Below are 23,188 nucleotides of genomic sequence, written 5' to 3'. Positions count from 1 at the left end.
TCTTTGGCGTCGTTACTCAGAAATGTCCCACATAAGTCACAGCGGAACAAGCTATATTTGTTGCTAACACAATACTGTTTGCTACGTTTTTGATAAACTGTAACTAAATGTGCTGTTTATTATGGTTTGTTTACAAGGAACCGATTCAAAAGAATCATTCTTTCGTAATTTGGACGATTTGTAGTGCATTCAGTGCGCTTTCGTTTTGTTGCGCATATTGTTTTGGTGTTTTGTTATTTATTTTTGCTTTTCACATTTTTATATTGTATATAAATATATATTCAAATATTTATTTGACAAAAAAATATAAATAAAAAATCAGATTGTTGTAAAGTTATTTACGTCATAACCTGAGTAAAAACATGATTGAGCAATACTGGGATTTTACCAGCGACTTCATTTAAACACCATTAATACGTGTAGATCCAAGAACAATGAAATACTAGATTAATGAATGACCTTATGGATTTTATCTCTTTCTGATCATTGACAAAATGAGTCTTTTGCGTTATCTTACTTTAAGACCGTTTCACACATACAACTAGGAAGTCAAACCTCAAACCTCTCCACATCCGCCCTCTATTGCTATAAATCATCATTTTGCATGCATCAACCTGACAACTCTTATCATCATTTTCTTTAAATGTAAAGATATGGAAACAGGTTAACATAACAGCATCAATATAAAATCAATATTTTAACTTACAGGCTTATCAAACTGCTTAAAATGGCATTATGCAGTCTAGTGTAAACTGACCCAAAACCCCTTTCACACCATCAGATCTTATCTAGCCAATGTGTTTACTTTGCACATTTTCTAAATGCACTCAATAGGTTTGTTGATTATAATAAAGAATTTTACTACTATATTTAACAACAGGTCTGTCATAGTAATATAACATTATCATATCTATCATTAACACAGTACATTAATAATCAAATATCAATGCTAACACAGCTGAACACATTATTTGTGATTTACAAATGTGCTAAATAATTAAAAACCCATTACATTGCACCTATCTTTAGGTGAATGGAGCAAGATTTGATTAAGGAGTGTAGAGAACTGCAAAACATCGGCATCCACGTCACTGGATGAGATGAATCTTTGGACCAGCGATCAATGAAGTACAAGTACAGATCTACATACAGCCACCGTCTCTCTCAATTACCGCCACCTATATAACAAAAATGCAAAAGATTTTAAAATCTGTGTACTCAGTAGGTTGGCCTCTGTAATGAATTGATCTGTGGTCAATGCGACTGACCTCATCATCAATGCTGCTGAACTGCCAATCCCATCGTGTGTTGTATAAGAAGGGTCGTAGGTCAAATCGATTGTCATCTGGGCTGTAGTTTTCGGCATGATACGAGGGAGTTACGGTCGTCATCTTGTGTCTGTTGATCGAGTACATCCTAAAAAAGTGCTTCACTTTAGCAGCCACCTACAATAGCCCCAAAAAAGACGCATTCAACTATTACAACAGTTTAATGACCCCATTGTTCCTAAAATAATAATGGACAAGTCCTACAACACAGGCACTGTAAGCAATGTAATGTTTGGCAATCCCAAAACAGTGCATTATGTAGTATGTATACGTTTTGTTATTTTGTGTTGGCTCTACCAATTGAGCTACAGAAATAATCTTAATCTAATTATTGCAAGCATATTCTGTAAAAATGAGAGATAGGTAGAGTATATTTAACCTGTGAAGGAGAAAAGGTCTCTTTCCATAAGTGAATGAGCTTGCAAAACATGCTGTACGGGCCACATTTGGAAATCTTCCTGAGTCTGCCAATCACAGAGAGCTCGGAGTAGGTCATTCCCATATCAGCCTGTTGGGTTAGGACAGACGCACGTGCATAAGACCTTTGTCTGCATGTATGTGGTATTAGGAAAGAGGAAGTGTTGTGACAGTTAATATTACAATAAAGGAACCAGTACTCCCAAGACATTGAGGAAATCATATTTACTAGTCACCCAAACAAACTGTAAGATTTGAACTATTCTATTATTTATTTTTATATCACTAAAATTTCCAGCAAACACTTAAAATCATTACCAAAATCACTATGGCTGTGTCTCAATCAGCTCCCTACCTCCCGAGGTACATCATGTATGCAGGTTCGGGCACTGGTAAGGTCCCAATTACCAGAGCAGCTCACTTCACATTGGGTTTATTGAGTTGGCTCGCATGATTTCGATCTGAGAGCTTCAGAAAAGGTCACGTGATTTCCGGTGAGGGAACATCAATGCTCACTGGTTTTAGTGTTGCATTGTGGGAATTTTTAAAGAACGGACGTTCCAGTGTACTGTAAGGATTTTCCTATTGAGACAGTCCTTAAAATGGTCGACTTCTGATCACTGAACAAGGGAGATGATTGATGCACAGCATATGTTTACTATTTGGCCTATTTCAACATAACATTAAAAGTGGGTAAACTGGTTTTAAGTCTGGCACACTGTTACGTTTTTGGCCTGCTACTTCTATACAGATTTGCTTCAGATCAGTTCTTCAGATTCATTGGTGCTTACCCACCACACTTGTTACATTACACATAAGTTATGCATTAAGATCAGGACTTGACTAACAGACTAAATCAGTACTTTGCCAGGCATTATACGGTTAATCAATTTTCAAGTTTTTGGGTCTTTACTAATAATGTTACAAGTAAAGGACTCTTGTGACGACTCATTTTTACCTCATCGGTCTGGACCACCTTCCCGTCTGTCAGTGGCTCGAGCTCTGCAGTGGGAGGAGCTTCCAGGATTCTGCATAAATGATGGCATATTGATGATGTGTTTATGCCATGTTACCGTATTTATGGATGACAAACCAGACTCGCTACTGACTGTTTCAGATTTACAAGATAATATTAAAATGTTTTTACTTTTGCACCCAAAACTTAAATTATTTAATTTAAACGCACTCATATTATTACAAATCTGACCTGCTTTCTTTAGTAAAACCCAAAAGTAGATACAGTCAATATTTATTACAATTAAATGAAACAAGGACAAGCATCAACATTTAAAATCTCTTTGTGTTGCACAAAAGACAACATGAGGGCGAGTAAATTATGCAAGAATTTTATACATTTTTGATGTACAATTTTTTGGGAACACTCCTGTAAAAGAGAAAATAGTTCAGCCAAAAATGTCACCCTCAAGTCATATTTGATGTATATGATGATCTAATTTCAGACAAACACAATCGGAGTTATATTAAAAAAATGTCCTGTCTGTTCTAAGCTTTATAATGATAGTAAGTGGTGCTTTTGATTTGAAGCCCAAAAAAGTCCATCCATCCTTACTGAAGTAATCCACACGGCTCCAGTGGGTTAATAAAGGCCTTCGGAGGGCAATAGGCTTTATGCCCAGCTGCACTACTTCCTGAACTTCGGCCAGCTCCTTGTTTCCTGTCTGCCATTATTGGACAAACTGATTAATCCAGGTGTGGCTGATTATTGTTATTGTGACTACTGAGGTCAGGCACACCTGGATTAATCAGTTTGTCCAATAATGACAGACAGGAAACAAGGAGCTGGCTGAAGTTCAGGAAGCAGTGCAGCTGGGCATAAAGCCTATTGATGTGATTTTGTAAGAAAAATATCAATATCTTAAACTTTACAAACTAAAATAACTAGCTTCTGGTAACAACGAGAGATGCTTTTTCAGCATGCGTTATATGTTGGAAAAGCAGTTTTTCGTGAATGCGCGTCAGTCGTTATTGGAAGCTAGTTATTTTTGTTTGTAAAGGAATTTTGGCCTTTAAATCAGAAGCACGATTTACTTCCATTATAAAGCTTGGAACAGCCATAACATTTTCTAATATAACTCAGATTGCGTTTGTCTGAAAAAAGACAAACATAAACATCGAGAATGGTTTGAGGGTAAGTAAATCATGTGTTCATTTTCATTTTTTGCTCAACTATCCCTTTTTAATTCTGTAAGACAGAGTGTGCTGCTACAAACTCAGTTTGCCTTGATAAAGTTCACATGCATTTTTTAAAACCAATTTACGAATCACAAGTCTTATCAATAACCCAGTAATGACCTGGGGTCTCATTTATAAAACGTGCGTACACACAAACGAGTCCGGAAATGTTTGTACGCCAGTTTCCACGCAAAAGTTGTGATCTATAAAACTTGACGAGAGAATGGGCTTGCATGGTGAAATCTGAAGATGATTCATGTATGCACATTTCACATTTGCAGGTGATCTGTGATTTATAAAGGGAACGTTGTTTTGTTTTATAAGTCTTAATATTTTTTGGTATATGCCATTTTTGGATTTTGTGCGTACGTAGACTTTTAGTAAGGATCCTACGCACAGTTTTATAAATGAGACCCCTGATCAGGATAACACACCTTGTGAGGGCCGTGAGCTGGAAGTGTTTAATACAGTACTCTAGGAAACACTTCAAGTCCGTCTTACTAACACCGCCGATGGGATTAATATCTGCACTGGAGCAGTCATACTTCGTGAAGTACCCTGTTAAACTGAGAAAACAAACAATACTGTAAGACAGATGCAAACTAAAAATGTATAACCACTAAAAGTAAATTAACCACACACCTCTCATCCACATTCGCTGAACCAAGCACCAATAAACCACCAGGCTTCCCCTGAGCCCACAGGCAGAGCTGAGCAAAGAGATAGGCCAAAACCATCCTGATACGAGCCTGTGGTGATGGCAAACAGGGCATATCAGACTTACAGGTCCAACTTAAAAGTTTTGTAGTAAATATGCATGTGCATGTGCATTGCAAATCAGTATAATGTTCTGGACATGCACCATGTTCAAACTCTGGTATTATGTGCCGTACTTGGCATACCATGCAATTTATATTTTGCATATTTTATAATAAACTGAATTTGAAATGCATTATACCTTTTGCAAATTCAACTAAGCTGTGTCACTACACAAACGTAAATGTGTTCAGTTACATGAGCTTTAAGTTCAATAAGTTCAGTTGCATGAGCTTAATTCAAACATGCTGCACTAAAGCACACGTGTCATGAAAACTGTAGCGTAAATTTTACAGCGTTACCAGGGTCAGCAAATGCATAAAGTCATTTGAGGCTTGAGGTGTGCAACTGCAATGAGTTGCTGTGAAAATTGTGGTGGTTGTGTTACAATGCCAGCAAACAGCCTATTGAATGTCAGCGAATTTGCAAGAGCAAATTATTAACAGCCTTCTGCAGATCACTAAAACTTACACAGGGGTCAACCCAACTATTATTTGCTGATTAACAACTTTAACATTTCTGCAGTAAAAATTTGAATATGAATAAAAATTTATGCATGATGTGTTCATTTAACCTGAACATTTTGCAGTGCCAAGTTTTCTCTGGCACTTCCGCCGTTTGCACGAAACTGAGGCCACTTTCCTGTCACCATGGAGAAAATTCCCAGCATGCCTTTCACTGCCATGTCGATATTGATATTCAAATGATTGCTAAGACAAGAACAGAAAGCATTATGAGTACAAGTAGCCCACCATAATCAATACAAGATTACATTTTTGTATTGCAGTACATACAAAAAAAAGAAAATGCATCCACTTACCTGCCGATCTGAGCTGCGAGATCTTTGGCTCGGTTGCGCGTGTCCTCAGAAGAGTTTTCACTAGCCATGTAACATGTGGTGAAGAGACGTCCGCACAGCTCATGCGGGTCATCGGGTCTGTAGGACGAATCATTGACCACTCGCTGCACATCCTCCAACACCTGAGAATCTGACAGGGATGTGCATTTTGTATAATGGGACAATAAATAAATAGGCTTTAGAATTAAAGTGTGTGTCGGTCTTACTGCCTTGTCTGATGGCTTGGCAGATCTGCACACACATGGAGTACACGATACAGGCGCTGGATGAACTGTCTACACCACCACTGAGAGGAAGAAGAAAGCCAGCCTGAAAAGAATAAGTTATAAATATATTTAAAAACTCTTTTGGTCATATTTTATTAATTAAGCAAAGGCACTGGATATGCTTTGTGACATGCAACCTCTAAACTCTCATAACTACTATGCAAAAAAATAACATTACTGTACACTGTAAAAAACATTTGTGTCATGTGTCATTTCGAACAAATGTAAAAATGCTACTGTAAAAACCTATTAATTGGCTAACTCTAAAAAAACTTTTACACACGGTTACAAATTTTACAAAACTTTGCTGTAATAAAAAAAAATGCTACCATATTAATTTTTTTACCTTCTATTTCCTGCAAAGTTGCTTACATGTTTCCTGTATTTCTTACGGTGCTTTTCCAGCAACTACAGTTTTTTACAGTGCAATATGCGAAAAGTAATGATGTTTAATATCAAGTACTAATACATTAAGATATGCACTATCCTACTGTATTTTTCCATTACAGCAACATGGAATATGGGGGAAATGTCAGGCCTAATAACCATTAAAAAAATTATGATGATCCTACAGTAGTATCATTTTTATATTATTTATTAGTTTAACATGGAACATGACCCAAAAATAGTGAAACAGTAGATTTACCCATATGTCTCAGGTATAACATGCTAAGAGTAAAATTTTCAAATTCAGAGTAAAATTCAAATTAGTGTCTAATATTTACAGATAATCTACAAATTGTCAAGATAAAGGCTGCATCCCAATTCCAAGGCTAAATCCTCCGAAGGCCGTATTTGAAGGCCAATGATGTCAACACGCCGTGGCGAAGGCTGTCCCAATTCGGTGGCTCCTTTAAACGCCTTCAGATGTGGCTTCAAAATTCGTCATTAGTTTCCCGTGAAATGACGGATACATCAGGTGAATCCTTCACATTCTTGGCTATCCCAAGATTATGTAAATGCCTGTGACGTGACGTCTAGATATTTTTTTTAAAATAAACATTCATAACTGCAGTTAAATAAAAGTGTATAATTATCAAATTTAAAGGTCCTTGTTACTGTTTTACTATTATAAATGATGTTTAAATAATGAAAATTATATTATTGCTGTAAAACTGTGCATGTTGCGTTTTACTTTTATACTTAAGTTGGTAAATTTTTAATACTGTTGGGTAGTTTAATCTGCATCAATGCAGACTAGTCTTAGACTAAAATAAATGTAAGAGCTGTCCAAACTGAAAACAACTTGCACTGACTATCTTAAAATGCATCAGTGCCTTTTATTGTGCCTCAAAATCCACACAAGTAATGTTTTAAGTAAGGCATGTTTGTTAAAACTAGTTATATTTCCTAATTAAACTAAGGCCTAGTCCTGGCTTAAGCTAATCCCTGTCCGAGAAACCACTCCATAGTCTCCAAAATAAAATAAAAATATCTGCCTCAATATGTATTTTTCAAAGTCTGAGACGTCTTTGCTGTTATGTACGCTGACAAGTGTGGTGGGCGGGAACAGCAGGTTACACAACTCCCTCCATAGGCTAGACAGTCTTATTTCAGTTTGCTTCTGTGTCCTTCGAAGGGTCCAGCTTTCGAATTGGGATGCACCCAAAGAATGCACAATAATCATCAAAGTAACAAAAAACACACCTGTCCACTTCTTCTTAGGTAGTCCCATAGCCAACAAGCAGGACCAAGACTAAAAATAACATTCAAAAACATGTGGTAACAGACTTCAATAATACAGCACTTATCACAATAACACAAGTACACAATGCATCGCTCTTACCCACTAATTTACTCGAAGTGCTTTATTAGAAATGCTATGTTTGTAATCAACTTTGCCTTCTGACATTTTCTCCTTGGCTTGTGGTTTATTTCAAAAGAGAATCAATAAAGAAATTATTATTCAAAGTACAATGTCTGTGTCTGACTCTCATTTAAATTCAGTGGTTTCATTCGAGCACTTAGCCAAAGAGGTATTTTAAAAATCCACATCTCCACTAGAGGGCGCACATTGTTACATGTACATTCATGCATTTGGCAGACACTTATGCAAAGCAACTTACATTGCATTACAAGTTATACTTTTTTTATTATTATATATGAGCCCTGGGTTGAAACCCATGTCTTTTTGCGCTGCTAATGCAATGCTCTACCAGTGAGCGACAGTATACAAAAGCTAGAATAAGCAAAGCAGCACATAAAAGTATAGTGGGGTCAGAGGTCGCTCGTAAAAATGCCTTTGTAATTTTTCCCTTTAGTACTGTATTGTACATAGGCATCACGTTGACATCACCTGATCTCTTCTTCAGGTGTGTGGAAACTCCACTCCACAGGCTGAAGCGTGGGCAGACACATATCATCACAGTTAGACAATGAGAAGTCCGTTTTAATCCTCTTATAGGGTTTGTGTTCATACTCCTACACAGAAAAAAAAAGCATAATCACATTTTACATGCATTAAGCAGACACCTTCATGCAAAGCAACTTACAGTTCTTTACCACGTAAACATTGTATGTGCGTTTCCTGGAATGAAACCCATGACCTTATGCGCTGCAACTTTTTTGCTTTGTTTTAACGATACTTCAGCCATATCAAAATAACCTCATGGTTTACGTACCCTCAATCAATCCGAGACACATATGTCCATTATTTTTCAGACAAACACATTTTTAAGTAAATGTCCTTGCTCTTCCAAGCTTTATAACGGGAGACAACATGGATCAACGTCTGACTTTGAAGCCTAAAAAATTAAACCATCCTTCATGAAAATAATTCACATAGCTCCAAGAGGTTAATAAAGGTCTTTTTGCTGGTAATCGATGCGATTGTGCAAGAAAAATATCCATATTTAAAACTTTACAAACTAAAATAACTAGCTTGAAAGACATACTTATATCGAATGGCTTGAGGGTGAGTAAATCATGTGGTACTTTTGATATTTGGCAAAAGTATCATCTTAATAATTAAATACTCATCAAAATTGTAAACGCCACTGTGTATAGAATACAAATAACAAAAATGACAAAAGTACAGTAATAAAAATTGCTTTCCAATGTTTCAGTATTTTCCAGAATTGCTCACCATGTGAGGATGACACCTCTCTCCACGATAACTGCGCACATCTTCCAGATCAAGAGTAGCTGTGACGACCTCCTGCAAGTCAACAGAAAAGTATCTGAAGGATCATCAGTTTAAACACTAACATTTATAAGGGCATCATGAGCTCAGATGCAAAAGCCGCTAAACGCCACCTCCGTCAAAATGAGATGATTTGAGAAGTGAGTAATATTAACCAAATGCTCTTGGCACGTATTGTAAGTTCATCTAAGTCTTTTGCTTTAAATCTGCTTGATCCCAACCTCAGGCCATTCAGAAATAGCGGTTGGTTGGCAGAATCCATTAAAGGAATATTCCATTTTCTTAAAAGAAAAATCCAGATAATTTACTCACCACCATGTCATCCAAAATGTTGATGTCTTTCTTTGTTCAGTCCAGAAGAAATTATGTTTTTTGAGGAAAACATTGCAGGATTTTTCTCATTTTAATGGACTTTAATAGAGCCCAACATTTAATACTTAACTCAACACTTAACAGTTTTTTCAACGGAGTTTCATAGGACTCTAAACGATCCCAAACGAGGCATAAGGGTCTTATCTAGCGAAACGATTGTCATTTTTGATAAGAAAAATAAAAAAAATCCACTTTTAAACCACAACTTCTCGTCTAGATCAGGTCGTGATGCGGGATGTGATCCCACGCAATACGTCATGACGTCAAGAGGTCACAGAAGACGAACGCGAAACTCCGCCCCAGTGTTTACAAATGTGTTGAAAGAGGACCGTTCCTACGTTGTTGTATGTCAACTGATACTAATTAATGTCTTTGTGTCAGTTTATTGTTTACAATGCTCCGCAAATTTGCGTTTCATATATGTAACACGTGACCTCCCTACGTCACTACGCATTTACGTTAGGTTAAGCTGGATCAGACCTAGACGAAAAGGTGTGGTTTAAAAGAGCATATTTTTTATTTTTCTTGTCAAAAATGACAATCGTTTTGCTAGATAAGACCCATATGCCTCGTTTGGGATCGTTTATAGACCTTTGAAACTCCGTTGAAAAAAACTGTTAAGTGTTGATTTAAGTATTAAATGTTGGGCTCTATTAAAGTCCATTAAAATGAGAAAAATCCTGCAATGTTTTCCTCAAAAAACACAATTTCTTCTGGACTGAACAAAGAAAGACATCAACATTTTGGATGACATGGTGGTGAGTAAATTATCTGGATTTTTCATTTTAAAAAAGTGAAATATTCCATTAAGCAATGTCGATTTTTTTAGCAAAGTCCTCTAAGTGCACAAAAAGAAGAATACGGTGTGCATGTTGGATTTCAATCGGCGAGCTGCAAGAAGTTTTTTTTTACCTAGTTAAAGGAGGTTTACCGAATATTTTAGTATATTGACCTAATTTTTGAGCATTTTACCTTCTCACTCAGGTGGATATTTTTGCAAAAAAAAAAGTTTGCATGCATTTAGTGTTTCGCAGCAAGTCAGTCAAAGTTGTTAAATTAAATACAAATGAAAGAACTAAAGTGACAATGGTAGAAATAAGGCAATTCAATCACTACCTAAAAACATTTTCATTGTCATCAAAGTGAAATTACTGAACTTAACATAAGAGCTTGATAAAAAAAAGCTAACAAGAAAACATGTAAGGCACACTTAACTCTTTCACCGCCAGCGTTTTTAAAAAAAGTTGCCAGCCAGCGCCAGCGTTTTTCATGATTTTCACCAAAGTTTAATGCCTTCCAGAAAATGTTCTTCTTTAAATATATAAACATACAATATACCAAATGAAAGAACAGACCCTCTGCTTTCAAACAAAAAAAAACGTTTCATCCTACCTTTAGTGGTTCTTTTGCAATCAGCTTTTGAATATGGGTAGGTTTTTGCAAAAACACCATATTTTGAGCAAAAAGCAGAAATAATTCCATTTTTATGACGGACTTTTCATAGAGATCCCATTCAGAGCGATCTTTAAAACAGACACGGACATGCAGCAGCTTGGCATAGGGCAATACTTCCGGTTTTAAAAAGTTGCGGAAGGGCGCCACCTGGTGGATAATAGCGGTATTGCGGAAAGACGGAATATCTCGTCATTGGCGGGGAAGCGTTTTCTCTTAATTGACGAGAAATCTCGTCAATGGCGGGGAAAGAGTTAAAGGATTTGCATCTGAACTCTTCATGTGCTCCCTTTGCTTTTTTAATAATATTTTGTAATAATTTAATAATCTTGCTTTTGAATTAACAGCTAAATATTCATTAAGTGTAAATTGGCCCATCAGCTCATACCACATCTTCAAGCGAAAACTGCGCTCCTCGGGCAACAATATCTCCATTGATAGCGATCATAGCACAGCCATCATAGTACAAACGGTCTCCATCACAGCCCTTCTGATTGGCAAACAGATAAATACCTCCACTCTGGGAAAAAAAATTTAAACCTCTGAAATTTGGATAAAAAATGCAAGCAAAATGTTGTCACAGTATTGTAATAATAGTTGAGCTTCCTGTCAATCATACTGTGTCTAATCGAATTTAAATGAAACAAACATGCTTGCTCAATGGATTTACCTTAGTGGTGGCAGATTTCACCAAGTTTACCCTGTGGTCAGCCTTGCGTAGCTCATGGTAGCTTGCAGAAGAATTGGTAAAGATCTCAACGCCATCCAAACCCATGTCAACATGTGGACTATAGGAAGAAAGTTCAAACGTCTTGAGAAATCTCTTATCATAATAGTGCAATTTCAATAATTTAACACTGAACAAAGATGTGCTCTGTGATGTTATGATAATTTCTGTATTTGTAAAGAAATACCTTCTGGGGTTCCACAGCTCAGCACAAATCTCACTCCCTAAGCAGGTGTCCTTGGTGGACAGCACCCCATCTCCAAACGGTACTGTGGCCTACCAATGAGAACATAAATTGAGATTAAATTGTTTGTGAAAAATGTTGTCTATGATTTTCCACATATTGCACAAAAAGAGAAGAAGAATGGTTTCTTGAATGCTACAGAAACTGGAAAATTATTGGACTTTTTGTGCCCAGGGACCCCTTACAGGGGAGTACATTTTCAAAAAGTCATTCTTAAAATTCTAACCGTTCCTATAAATATTCTTACTTTAAAGCATATTTTTACACTTGTTTTAAAGTGATAAAGAAAAACACCATCTCCTGTATCATGCAAATTCAACTTATGTGTTTTTAAGAGGGTCGTTTTGTTCCAATTCCATTTGGACTCAAAAGTTCTACTTTTTTAAATAATCTTAAAAGCTTTCTTAAAATTAACAGTAGAAAGACTAACATGTTTCTTAGATGGTCCCAATAAATATCCCCTTAAAAATACAACACAATCATACACTTTATAACAAATTATTTCATGGACCCCCTGGCTAAGCATTAAGGCCCACCAGGGGTTCCTGGGCCCCCCTTATGAGAACCCCTGCCCTAGTGGAGCCCGTCCCCTGGTTTAGAAACACTAAATATCACCTTCTTAATAATACAACACAAGTATATAATTTATAACAAATTATTTCATGGACCCCCTGGCTAAGCAGGACCACCACAAGTCCCCGGATCCCACTTTCAGTCCCATGCCCTAGTGGAGCCCGTCCCCTGGTTTAAAAATACTACACATCACCTTCTTAATAATACAACACAATTATTCAAGAATATGAATAAAGCTTGTTTAAAAGTGAAAAACATAATAAAAAATATTACAATATGGACTGTCAGTATTTTGATTTTTTAGACTTATGAAGTTCTTTGTGATACAGGTAAAACTTTACCTGTCCTGTCACATCTTGAATCATTCTTGGTAAAAAGTACTCCTCAACATGTCTGTAAAGAAATAAAGTTCAATCAACGCAATGTTATTTGTCATCAATCCATATTCATTTTTATATCAATATAATATAAATACTCGCCTAGGTTGACTCCAAGGTGAAAACCACCGAAATTCTCTGTTGTTGCCATAATTTGCCAAGAGCATTTTAGGACGAATCAACAATATCTTTCTGTGATAAAGTTAGACATAAATTAAATATTATTTTTACATTAAAAATACTTTTTTATCAATACTTGTATTCAATGGGCAATCAAACCCTTAACCTATATATATATATATATATATATATATATATATATATATATATATATTTGCTTTGATAATAATTAAACAGTTGTAAAATCCTCTGTATAATGTACAGTACAAGTAACAAAACTTACTTGTTCAGGAAAATGACTCTGCAGTTATATCGAACATTGTGATGCATAATAGGCCTATAGAAAGAGCACATTTAAAAGAAATTTTAATGCATTTAAACCTTTACACTATAATTCAAATACAAGCATTGTACTTTTTTGGAACGTTGTTTTGATATTTAAATACATTGCATTGGCATCTGTCTTATTGTAATATTTAGTGTATTCATTCAGTTGAGAGACACTATAGACCCCATCACCTACATTCCCACATCACAGATGATGTCTTCTGTCAAAGGAGATTCCAAGAGAGACTTCAGGACTTGAAAGCAGTGAAGCAAGGTGTCGGATTCGTAGAAATGGTCGGCACAACCGTACCCACTAAACAAAAAAAATAATTTGTTTACAAAAAAAGCATCATAAGTGTATACCCTTGTTGTAATTAACCCTTTGAAGTAGTTTTGAGTAAGCAAATACGGTCAAAATACAAACCAAACATTTTGGGTCATCTATATATCACTAATATGAAGCATGTATTATCACAAATGACCACTAGATGACGCAGCAATTGACAGCTATGATTGACAGAATGACGGTGAGAGAAGGGATCCTGAAGGGCAAATTTTTCAATCAGATTTGTATACTCTCTGATTTTTAAAATTAAAGTCCATAAAAAAAATTCTGTGTGTGACCTACAAAGGGTTAATAACTAAATTAAAATGACACTAAAATTGTGTAAAGCCTGAAAATGTGTGTTGTTTAATGTTAATATAAGTTAAATCGTTCTGAAATTAAAACCATAAAATATAAATTGAAACCTTGAAATGCAGTTTGTAAGAAAAATGCTTGATATGCCCTTGAAAACAGAAATGATTAACATCAGGAATCTACTTGCTGTTTCAACTTTAGGAAAACTTCGCTGAATCATTCAATTTATATGTTTGAAGCAATTTAGTAAAACGTCTAGGGTTTTGTTTTCTTGCATTGCTTCTTACCAATGCTTTAAGTTAATTTTTTTTATCTATAATACATTTATAGTCTGTGGGTTAAAGAGTACAGTATTACCAGATCTCCAGCTCTGGTCCCAGTCTGTATTTGGCTCCTTTCAGCTTGGCAATCTCAATACCTATTTTGCAGAATAAAGTCGATGCACAAATAAGACGAGGTAACTTTTAATCATTCAATACAAACTTCTGTAGAAACGTGAGAGGTGAAAAAACTACAAGTCAAATGTCAACAAAACTTACTTTTAAGGATTCTGGTCAGGTTGCCCTTAAAATCCAAAGCCCACTGATTTAAGGAGCAAGTCGCTAATGTAACCTTGCGACCCATTTTAAACAGAATAAAAATGTATGGGAAAATCTGCACTTGATACGAAACGTGAAACTCCTGGAAACTTTTATTTTGTTTTCTTGCATTTCCGGTCCTGTTTAATATCTACTTCAAAATTAAAGTCATTGAGAGCGAGTGAGGAACATTAAATAATTAAACTTTCAAGGACATCCAAGTGTCCAGCAGTGATGCATTTTTCACCTAGTTTGGATTGAATCTGCAACCCATTGCGTCGGCTGCGCAAATCCAGTTATATTTACAGATTTCGTTTGTTCGTTCATTCATTATTATTAAGTTATATTTAATATGTATTGTTTATTTCTGCATAAATAAAAACACTCTTTATGTCTGTAATAAGTTAAACATTTGCCTTTTGGAATAACTAATTGCTGCGTAAATGTGGCGCACATGGATGCTCTTGATGATACATTTCTGGCTGAGCTCATCAGGCGCTATGGGTTCAGGTCTCTGTTGTCCAATCACTGATGCAGATGCGATTTTTCTTTTTTCTGATTGGCCTTTTAAAACGCTGTGGGTGGAGTTATAATGAGACTAGCGACTTCCCTTTAGGTGTTTACATCACGGAACATCTGGGCAGCGTGATAAGTGGCGCAGCATCACCCATATAACAGTAAGTACTTGTGATATTTGTATGTTTATGAGGTACATTTGCTTGTATATATATTTAAATTGTATTTAGCATCTTTGCTTTGCTATTATTAATAATGTAAGCATATAAATATCGATCCACAAGAATAATGCATTGCCTGTGTGCAGCACAATAAATAAGAGTAACGTTATCAGTTGCTATGCGTTTCCACTAATGCATAATTGTTTGATGTAACGTTAATGTATGTAACGCATCTACTGTAAACTCGCATGCACGCGACCACTGGTTGTTGCCCAATTCACAGCAACGTTTATAATCATACAGAAGACTTTAGACCATAGACTCAACGTAACACGAGCTGCTTCAAAGTAAAGTTTAGTGACTGTAGACTTTTCGTTGTAATTACAGCTGTCACAATAATTACACTATCAATACTGCTTTAGTTTAGGCGCAGTAGGACGTATTCGGAGTCGTATTTCACTTTTAAAACCGGTTATTTCACATTTAGATCATTGAGCAACTGCATGCAAGGTCATGGTGTATGACACCAAACACTTATTTAAAATATAACAGGATACACCCTTTATCCATTTAATAAATTATACAAAAGTCTTAAAGGGGACATTTCACAATACTTTTTAATATGTAAAATAAATATTTGGTGTCCCAAGAGTGCGTATGTGAAGTTCTAGCTCAAAATACCATATAGATAATTTATTGCATGTTAAATAGGTTAAATGTGCCGTTTTTGGGTGTCTGCACTAATTGGCAGTGCCATGGTTGGATAGTGCAGATTAAGGGGCGGCATTATCCCCTTCTGACATCACAAGGAGAGACCAATTTCAATTAGGCTACCTTTTTTTCACATGGTTGCAGAGAATGGTTAACCAAAACTAAGTTATCGGGTTGTTCATTTTCTAGGTTGATAGAAGCACTGGGGACCCAATTATAGCACTTAAACATTGAAAAAATTGCACACCGTCAGATCAGGTGGACGTATTATATTCAATTCAATTTCATTTATATCACACTTTTCACAATTGTTTATGTAAAAATCATAGAACGACAAAGTAGCAAAGTACAGCGGCTAAGATTAATCTGTACTAGTGAGCAGATAATAATAAGTATAATAATGTAACATATATGTAACGCAATTTATATTGTAAGCACACAATAATTGTTTTACCTCGATTATCTTGTTTTTGTCATTGTTTGAATAAAAAAAGCGATTAATTGCACAGCCCTACTCTCATGCAATTTCTAATAAAATCCATTATCATATACAATTCACTTATTATCTTCTGTGTTATTTCTGTTATCTTCAGTGAACTTTGTTCCCCCTTTACACTGAATCAGGGGGCTGGGCCTGGATCACTTATACAAGTTTGCCCCGGGGAGTCAGGGTTACTTCTTAAAGGTCTCACTCTCTCTTTCTCACGGCTTTTAACATCTCACCCCATCAGACATCCATGACTACATCCAGCTCTGTAAGGAAGCGCCATAAGGGCAGTTCCAATGAAGCAGGGGCAGGTGCAGTAAACAAAGGAGCAAAGGAGCCGGCGCAATGGGGAAGAGCGTGGTAAGTCACCGATGTGTTCTGCTTATACAGATACTGCACGTATGTTTAGACAGTATTGTTCAGGTCTTCATGAATGAAATACATGTACAGTATGTTAAAGCAATAATTCAATAAGCATGATTATTAGTTCCATTCAACATTGATCAGTCACATTCAGTATAGAAATTTTTAGATACGTTTTCTACTTTATTTAGGCATTTTGCTAAATATGAATTAAAGTACTGTATTGCGAGCAAATCATAGTATAGCCTTGACCTCAGTACAGGTGTTACAACACAGATACAGTATCTCAACAATGCTGAGTGAACAAGGTTGCATACTTAAGGCTTATCAATAATATTTCCCTCTCATACAGAAAGCACTCTTCTCACCAAACCAGATATTAATGGACAAAGATTTAAAAGAATATGAGAGAATAAAATAAAAATAATTACCAGCTGCAAAAAATAACACACACATCTCTTTGACACATATTGAATATTTAGTGCAGTAATATATATTAATGTTTAATATGAAATAGACACGAATATGCTTTAAAGGGATTGTTCACCCAAAAATAAAAATGTTGTTACAAACCTGTAAAAATTTATTTGTTCTGATGAACACGAAGGAAGATATTTTGATGAATGTTCGTAATCAAACCGTTCGGGAGCCCCATTCACTTCCACAGTATTCTTTTTCCCTAATATGGAAGTGAATGGGGCTCACGAAAGGTTTGGTTACAAACATTCCCAAAATATCTTCTTTCATGTTCAAAAAAAATTATATAGGGTAACATAAAAAGTGAGTAAATGATGAAAGAATTTTCATTTTTGGATGAACTACCCCTTTAATAGTAAACATGAGGAGTTCACTTCAATGGCAATGAAAACAGTAACCATAATGCCTTTTATTTCATGAATTTCACTTTAGTTACGTATTTCATTGTAATTCGACAAATTTGAATATATTTGGCTGCAAAACCATTTTAATGCATGCAAGCTTTTTTGGCAAAAACCATCACTTTTAAAATAAATCCACTTTTTTCGAAAAGACATAGTAAACAGTTGCAAAATCATTAAAGATGCCACTTAAACCTTGCAAACAATGAAAGTCTGAATGTAAAAATGAAGAAACTAAGGCACACATTAGGGGGCGCTGTGGTCCATGTTACTTCTACATTTGGGTTGTATTCAACAAGGGACCCAAGTTATTTATCCAATTTATCTACCGTGCACACTTGGATACTATGGATAATATGAAGCAAAAGTATTCAATGAAAGTATAAAAGGTGCCGAGAGCATTCAGTCAATATAATTTTCTCAATTTTGATGGAGGTGGCATTTATATATAGATAATTATAGATTAAGGTCCATAACAGTGGCTTGCTGTTAGTATTGTATTGTTTCTAATGTTTATCTTCTTTGTAGGGAGGTGGATTGGTTTTCCCTGACAGGTGTGATCCTGCTGCTATGTCTGGCCCCCTTCATCGTCTTCTTCTTCATCATGGCATGCGATCAGTACCAGTGCTCCATCACCCATCCATTACTGGACCTCTACAACGGCGACACCACCCTGTTGACTATCTGGAATCGAGCCCCGTCCTTCTCATGGGCCTCTGCCAAGATCTACGCCACCTGGGTCACTTTTCAGGTCTGGAGAACTTCAGAAGTACAAAAACTATACAAAAAAAATTTGTATAGGTTTGCCGTGAATGTAACGCTTGTCTCTGCATTAGGTGGTGTTGTACATGTGCATTCCAGATATTCTGCACAAGATCTTGCCAGGCTATGTGGGAGGAGTTCAGGATGGTGCTCGAACACCGGCAGGTATAAAAAATAATAAGGGATCAATAGTTTCAGATTAGTTACTGTAAGCCAACATCTAGCAACAGCCACATTGCAAATGTGATAGAACCCCGACTTTTAAGTTCCAATGTGTTTGTTTTGTTTTCTCTTAGGTCTAATTAATAAATATGAGGTCAACGGTCTACAGTGCTGGATAATAACTCATGTTTTGTGGGTGGCCAATGCACGATACCTCCACTGGTTTTCTCCAACCATCATTATCGACAACTGGATCCCTTTATTGTGGTGCACCAACATCCTCGGCTACATCGTGTCCACTTTCGCTTTCATCAAAGCTTATCTGTTTCCCACCAATCCAGAGGACTGGTGAGAATACATATGACATGAATCCTATACAGAATCATATGTCATTGGTTTTGAAGTCCTGAACTGTCCTGTTTTGTTTCCCTTTTGCAGTAAATTCACAGGCAACGTCTTCTACAATTACATGATGGGAATTGAGTTTAACCCACGTATAGGAAAATGGTTCGACTTTAAGCTTTTCTTCAATGGAAGGCCGGGTATCGTAGCGTGGACTCTTATCAACCTGTCTTATGCTGCTAAACAGCAGGAGCTGTACGGTTACGTGACAAACTCCATGATCCTGGTCAATGTTTTGCAAGTGAGTCATGTAGCCACAAGGTGGCACTGTGGGCCAATTGTAAATTATTATATAGGAAACTTAAAAGATATTCCAAATGTGACCCTGGACCACAAAACCAGTCATAAGGGTCTTTTTTTTTAAATATAGATATACATCATCTTAAAAAGTTGAACAAATAAACTTTCCATTGATGTATGGTATGGTTTGTTAGGATAGGACAATATTTGGGTGAGATCTGGAATCTGAGGGTGCAAAAAAATCAAAATATTAAGAAAATCGCCTTTTAAAATGGTCCAAATTAAGTAATATTTTAAATATATTTAGGGTAGGAAATTTTCAAAATATATTCATTGTACAGGTTTTTTTCTTCATATCCTAATCATTTTTGGCATTAAAAAATTGATAATTGCTACCAATAAACCCGTGCAACTTATGACTGGTTTTGTGGTCCAGGGTCACAAATTTTGTTTATCACACTGCAAAAATTACTTTCTTACTTAGTATTTTGGTCTTATTTTCAATAAAAAATATCTAAAAATTCTTAAATTAAGATGCATTTTCTTACCAAGGAGAATTAGAGCCAGAACAAAAATAAAAACATCTCGAGATTAAAGTCATTATAATGCAAGATTTAACTAGTAGTTTATCGAAAAAAGTCAAAATAAGTAAAATTACGTGAATAAAGTCGTAATATTAAATATAATAAAGTCAATATAACAAGAATAAAGTTGTAATATTTTGAGAATAAAGTCAATATAACAAGAATAAAGTTGTAATATTTTGAGAATAAAGTCAATGTAACAAGAATAAAGTCGTGATATTTTGAGAATAAAATCTGCGGTTTCGGGAATAAAGTTGTTCACGACTTATGACTTATTCTTTTAAAATATTACAACTTTATTCTTGTTATATTGACTTTATTCTCAAAATGTTACGACTTTATTCTCATTATATTGACTTTATTCTCGAAATATTACGAAATATTGTCATTATTTATTTTAATTTAATTTATTTAGACTTTTTTAATCTAAAAACTACTAGTTAAATATATGCATTATTATGACATTAACCTCAAGATGGTTTTATTTTTTAATTTTAGCTTGGCCCTAATCCTCCTTTGTGATGAGGAAAATGACCTAAGAAAATAAAAAAATAAAAAAATTAAGTAAGTTAGTGCTTAAACAAGCAAAAATAAATCTGCCAATGGGGTAATAAGCAAATCTTGACCATTTTTTTAAAGACTTAATTCAAGAAAAAAATTCTTACCCCATACCTAAATTATATATTTTTTCTCTAAAAACTGGACTTATTTTCTTAGGTCATTTTGCTCATCCAGAACCTTGATTTAAGAATTTTTATATATTTGTCCTGAAAACAAGACAAAAATACTAAGTAAGAAAGTCATTTTTTTATTTATGCTTTTATTTAAAGCTGTACCTTATACGAGTATCTTCATTCCCTAATAATCAAACCTGGGGCATGACATTTGTTGCTAGCGCCTTGCTCCATCAGCTGAGCTACAGAAAAGCTTATTTGCAATCCTTATCGATCATATATAATATGTCTTCTTTATTTCTCTAAGGCCATCTACGTGTTGGACTTTTTCTGGAATGAAGCCTGGTACCTTAAAACTATTGACATCTGCCATGATCACTTTGGCTGGTACCTGGGCTGGGGAGACTGCGTTTGGCTACCTTACCTTTACACATTACAGGTCTGTATCTTCTCAGCAGATGCCTGGTGATGTTTCCGGCAATATTGCCAATATGTAATTTTTTGTTGCATTGTCTTTTCTGACCTTTGACAAGTAGATGTGATATAGATGTTACCATTTATGTTTCTGTTCATTCCTGTGTTATAGGGCCTTTACCTGGTCTACAACCCCATCCAGCTTTCCACACCCCACGCTGCAGGTGTCCTCATCCTGGGCCTGCTGGGATACTACATCTTCCGTGCAACCAACCATCAAAAAGACCTTTTCCGTCGCACGGACGGCAACTGCAAAATCTGGGGTAAGAAGCCCACCTTCATCGAGTGTTCCTACCGGTCGGCCGACAGCGGCATTCACAAAAGCAAGCTGATGACCTCGGGCTTCTGGGGGATGGCACGTCACATGAACTACACGGGCGACCTGATGGGCTCACTGGCGTACTGCATGGCCTGCGGCGGCGAGCACATCCTACCGTATTTTTACATCGTCTACATGACCATCCTGCTGGTACATCGCTGTGTCCGTGATGAGCATCGCTGCAGTAACAAATACAGCAAGGACTGGGACCGCTACACTGCCGCGGTGCCTTACCGTCTGCTGCCCGGCATCTTCTAAGCAAGCGGGTTCTCCTATATCCCAGAATGATGTTCACAGACACCTACATCAAAGCCATTTATTTCACGTGACTGCTCATTTTTAAGGTTTTATGGAATATTGTCTTTCAGGTAGTTTGTATGAATGAATGTAAGGTTTTACAAAGATTAGATTGTGTTTGTTCATGTGTGAATGAACCGTGTATGTGAAAATATACGTACAAGATTATTAACATGTCGCAATTTTTAAATAAATGCTCAAGATACTGTGATCAACTTAAGTCTTAATGTTCATGCATTTGAATATTTCGTCATTCTTGTTCTTTTTTTTGATATGCAGGAAAACTCACAGTAGCCTAACTGTACAGCTTCAAAGAAAAAAGGGTTTAGGTCCAGAAATATTTACACTACTAGTACTAAGCTTTATATTATTTTTTCCTATCAGCAGAAATTTTCAAATAAAGAGAGATCTGTGTCTTTAGTTTTTCTTAGTGAACACATGATGTGTCACTCCTACTGTGAATAAATACATCTGAACATTTACATCTGAACTGTTTAAACCTATTTTGGTTAACACAAATATTTCTTGCTTTAAAAGGATAGTTCACCCCCCAAAAAATGTATTCTCTCATCAATTTTTCATCCTCATGTTGTTCTAAACCGGTATGATTTTTTTTTTAAGAACACAAAAGATGATATTTTGATAAATGATGGTAAAGCACATCACGGTACGCATTGAATTCCATTGTCTTTGTTTTCCTACTATGGAAGTCAATGGTTACAATCAGCTGTGTGCTTACCATGATTCATCAAAATATATTTTTTTGTGTTCATTAGAAAAAAAGAAATGAGGATAAGAAAATAATGACAGAATTTAAATTTTTGGGTGAACTAACCCTTTAAGTAAGCTTTTATACTTAAAGGAAAACACCACCGTTTTTCAATATTTTACTATGTTTTTACCATAACGTAGATGAATTAATACATACCTATCTTTTTTCAATGCATGCACTTTAAATCTTTGCACTGCAAAAAATGATTTTCAAGAAAAAAATTCTTAGTATTTTTGTCTTGTTTTCAGTAAAAATATCTAAAAATTCTTAAAGGTGCAGTGTGTAAATTTAAGCGGCATCTAGTGGTGAGGTTGCGAATTGCAACCAATGGCTCAGTCCACTGCTCTTCCCTCGCTTTTGAAATGCATAGAGAAGCTACGGTAGCCGTCACCGGATAAACATGTCATCAACAGAGAGAAATTAGTAAAAAAGTTTGTCCATTAAGGCCTTCGTTAGAAACATGGCAGCACAAAATGGCGACTTCCACGTAAGGGGACCCTCTGTGTAGATAAAAATGTCCTATTCTAAGGTAATAAAAACATAATGGTTCATTATTAAAATGTCTTTATACACCCATGATAATATAGTTATTTAGCATTTCTGTCAAGAGATCCTTTTAAAAATTACACACTGCACCTTTAAATTAAGATGCCTTTTCTTGATGAGCAAAATGTTTTTAGACCAAAAATATTAAATGTAAGTGATTTTGTGCATAAAACAAGCAAAAATATCTGCCAATGGGGTAAGCAAAAAAATCTTGAACATTTTTCTGAAATCAAGAAAAATTTGCTTACCCCATTGGCAGATTTTTTTGCTTCTATCACTTAAATTTGATATTTTTGGTCTAAAAACTAGACCTATTTTCTTGGGTCATTTTGCTCATCAAGAAAAAGCATCTCAATTTAAGAATTTTTAGATATTTTTACTGAAAACAAGACAAAAATACTAAGAATTT

General features: G+C 35.6%; 2 protein-coding genes across 2 annotated transcripts; one reads left to right on the top strand and one right to left on the bottom strand.

Moving 5' to 3' along the window:
• Window positions 1-451: 451 nt before the first annotated feature.
• On the bottom strand, window positions 452-14,603 carry LOC135743757 (glutamine-dependent NAD(+) synthetase). Its single transcript, XM_065261575.2, has 21 exons — window positions 14,393-14,603; window positions 14,211-14,271; window positions 13,410-13,526; window positions 13,170-13,223; window positions 12,869-12,958; window positions 12,731-12,782; window positions 11,760-11,848; window positions 11,516-11,633; window positions 11,234-11,365; window positions 8,965-9,036; window positions 8,176-8,300; window positions 7,527-7,575; window positions 5,820-5,922; window positions 5,575-5,743; window positions 5,329-5,464; window positions 4,581-4,687; window positions 4,373-4,504; window positions 2,704-2,773; window positions 1,708-1,836; window positions 1,269-1,445; window positions 452-1,178 (listed from the first exon to the last, which is right to left on the bottom strand). Exons 1-21 carry the CDS (start codon window positions 14,475-14,477, stop codon window positions 1,143-1,145), a joined length of 2,103 nt encoding a protein of 700 aa, XP_065117647.1. The 5' UTR covers window positions 14,478-14,603; the 3' UTR covers window positions 452-1,142.
• A 374-nt stretch (window positions 14,604-14,977) lies between these two features.
• Window positions 14,978-21,943, top strand: dhcr7 (7-dehydrocholesterol reductase). Its single transcript, XM_065261570.2, has 8 exons — window positions 14,978-15,108; window positions 16,551-16,666; window positions 18,076-18,298; window positions 18,384-18,474; window positions 18,606-18,819; window positions 18,910-19,114; window positions 20,679-20,810; window positions 20,958-21,943. The coding sequence occupies exons 2-8, from the start codon at window positions 16,557-16,559 to the stop codon at window positions 21,420-21,422; spliced, it is 1,440 nt and encodes a 479-aa protein (XP_065117642.1). The 5' UTR covers window positions 14,978-15,108; window positions 16,551-16,556; the 3' UTR covers window positions 21,423-21,943.
• The last annotated feature ends 1,245 nt before the right edge of the window (window positions 21,944-23,188 follow it).

Source organism: Paramisgurnus dabryanus, chromosome 2 (genome assembly GCF_030506205.2).
Source record: "Paramisgurnus dabryanus chromosome 2, PD_genome_1.1, whole genome shotgun sequence".
Lineage (NCBI taxonomy): Eukaryota > Metazoa > Chordata > Actinopteri > Cypriniformes > Cobitidae > Paramisgurnus > Paramisgurnus dabryanus.
Note: the sequence above shows the minus strand (reverse complement) of the source record. Positions and strands in the feature narration are given on the sequence as shown.

Excerpts from the sequence above, each read along its gene's own strand:
- dhcr7 (XM_065261570.2), top strand. The coding sequence starts at position 16,557 with ATGACTACATCCAGCTCTGTAAGGAAGCGCCATAAGGGCAGTTCCAAT. Across the intron at positions 19,115-20,678 it reads TCCTGGTCAATGTTTTGCAA|GCCATCTACGTGTTGGACTT; the intron begins GTGAGTCATGTA and ends TATTTCTCTAAG. Across the intron at positions 20,811-20,957 it reads CTTACCTTTACACATTACAG|GGCCTTTACCTGGTCTACAA; the intron begins GTCTGTATCTTC and ends CCTGTGTTATAG.
- LOC135743757 (XM_065261575.2), bottom strand. The coding sequence starts at position 14,477 with ATGGGTCGCAAGGTTACATTAGCGACTTGCTCCTTAAATCAGTGGGCT. Across the intron at positions 11,634-11,759 it reads GAGCTGTGGAACCCCAGAAG|TCCACATGTTGACATGGGTT; the intron begins GTATTTCTTTAC and ends TTCTTCCTATAG. Across the intron at positions 9,037-11,233 it reads AGTTTTCGCTTGAAGATGTG|GAGGTCGTCACAGCTACTCT; the intron begins GTATGAGCTGAT and ends GTTGACTTGCAG.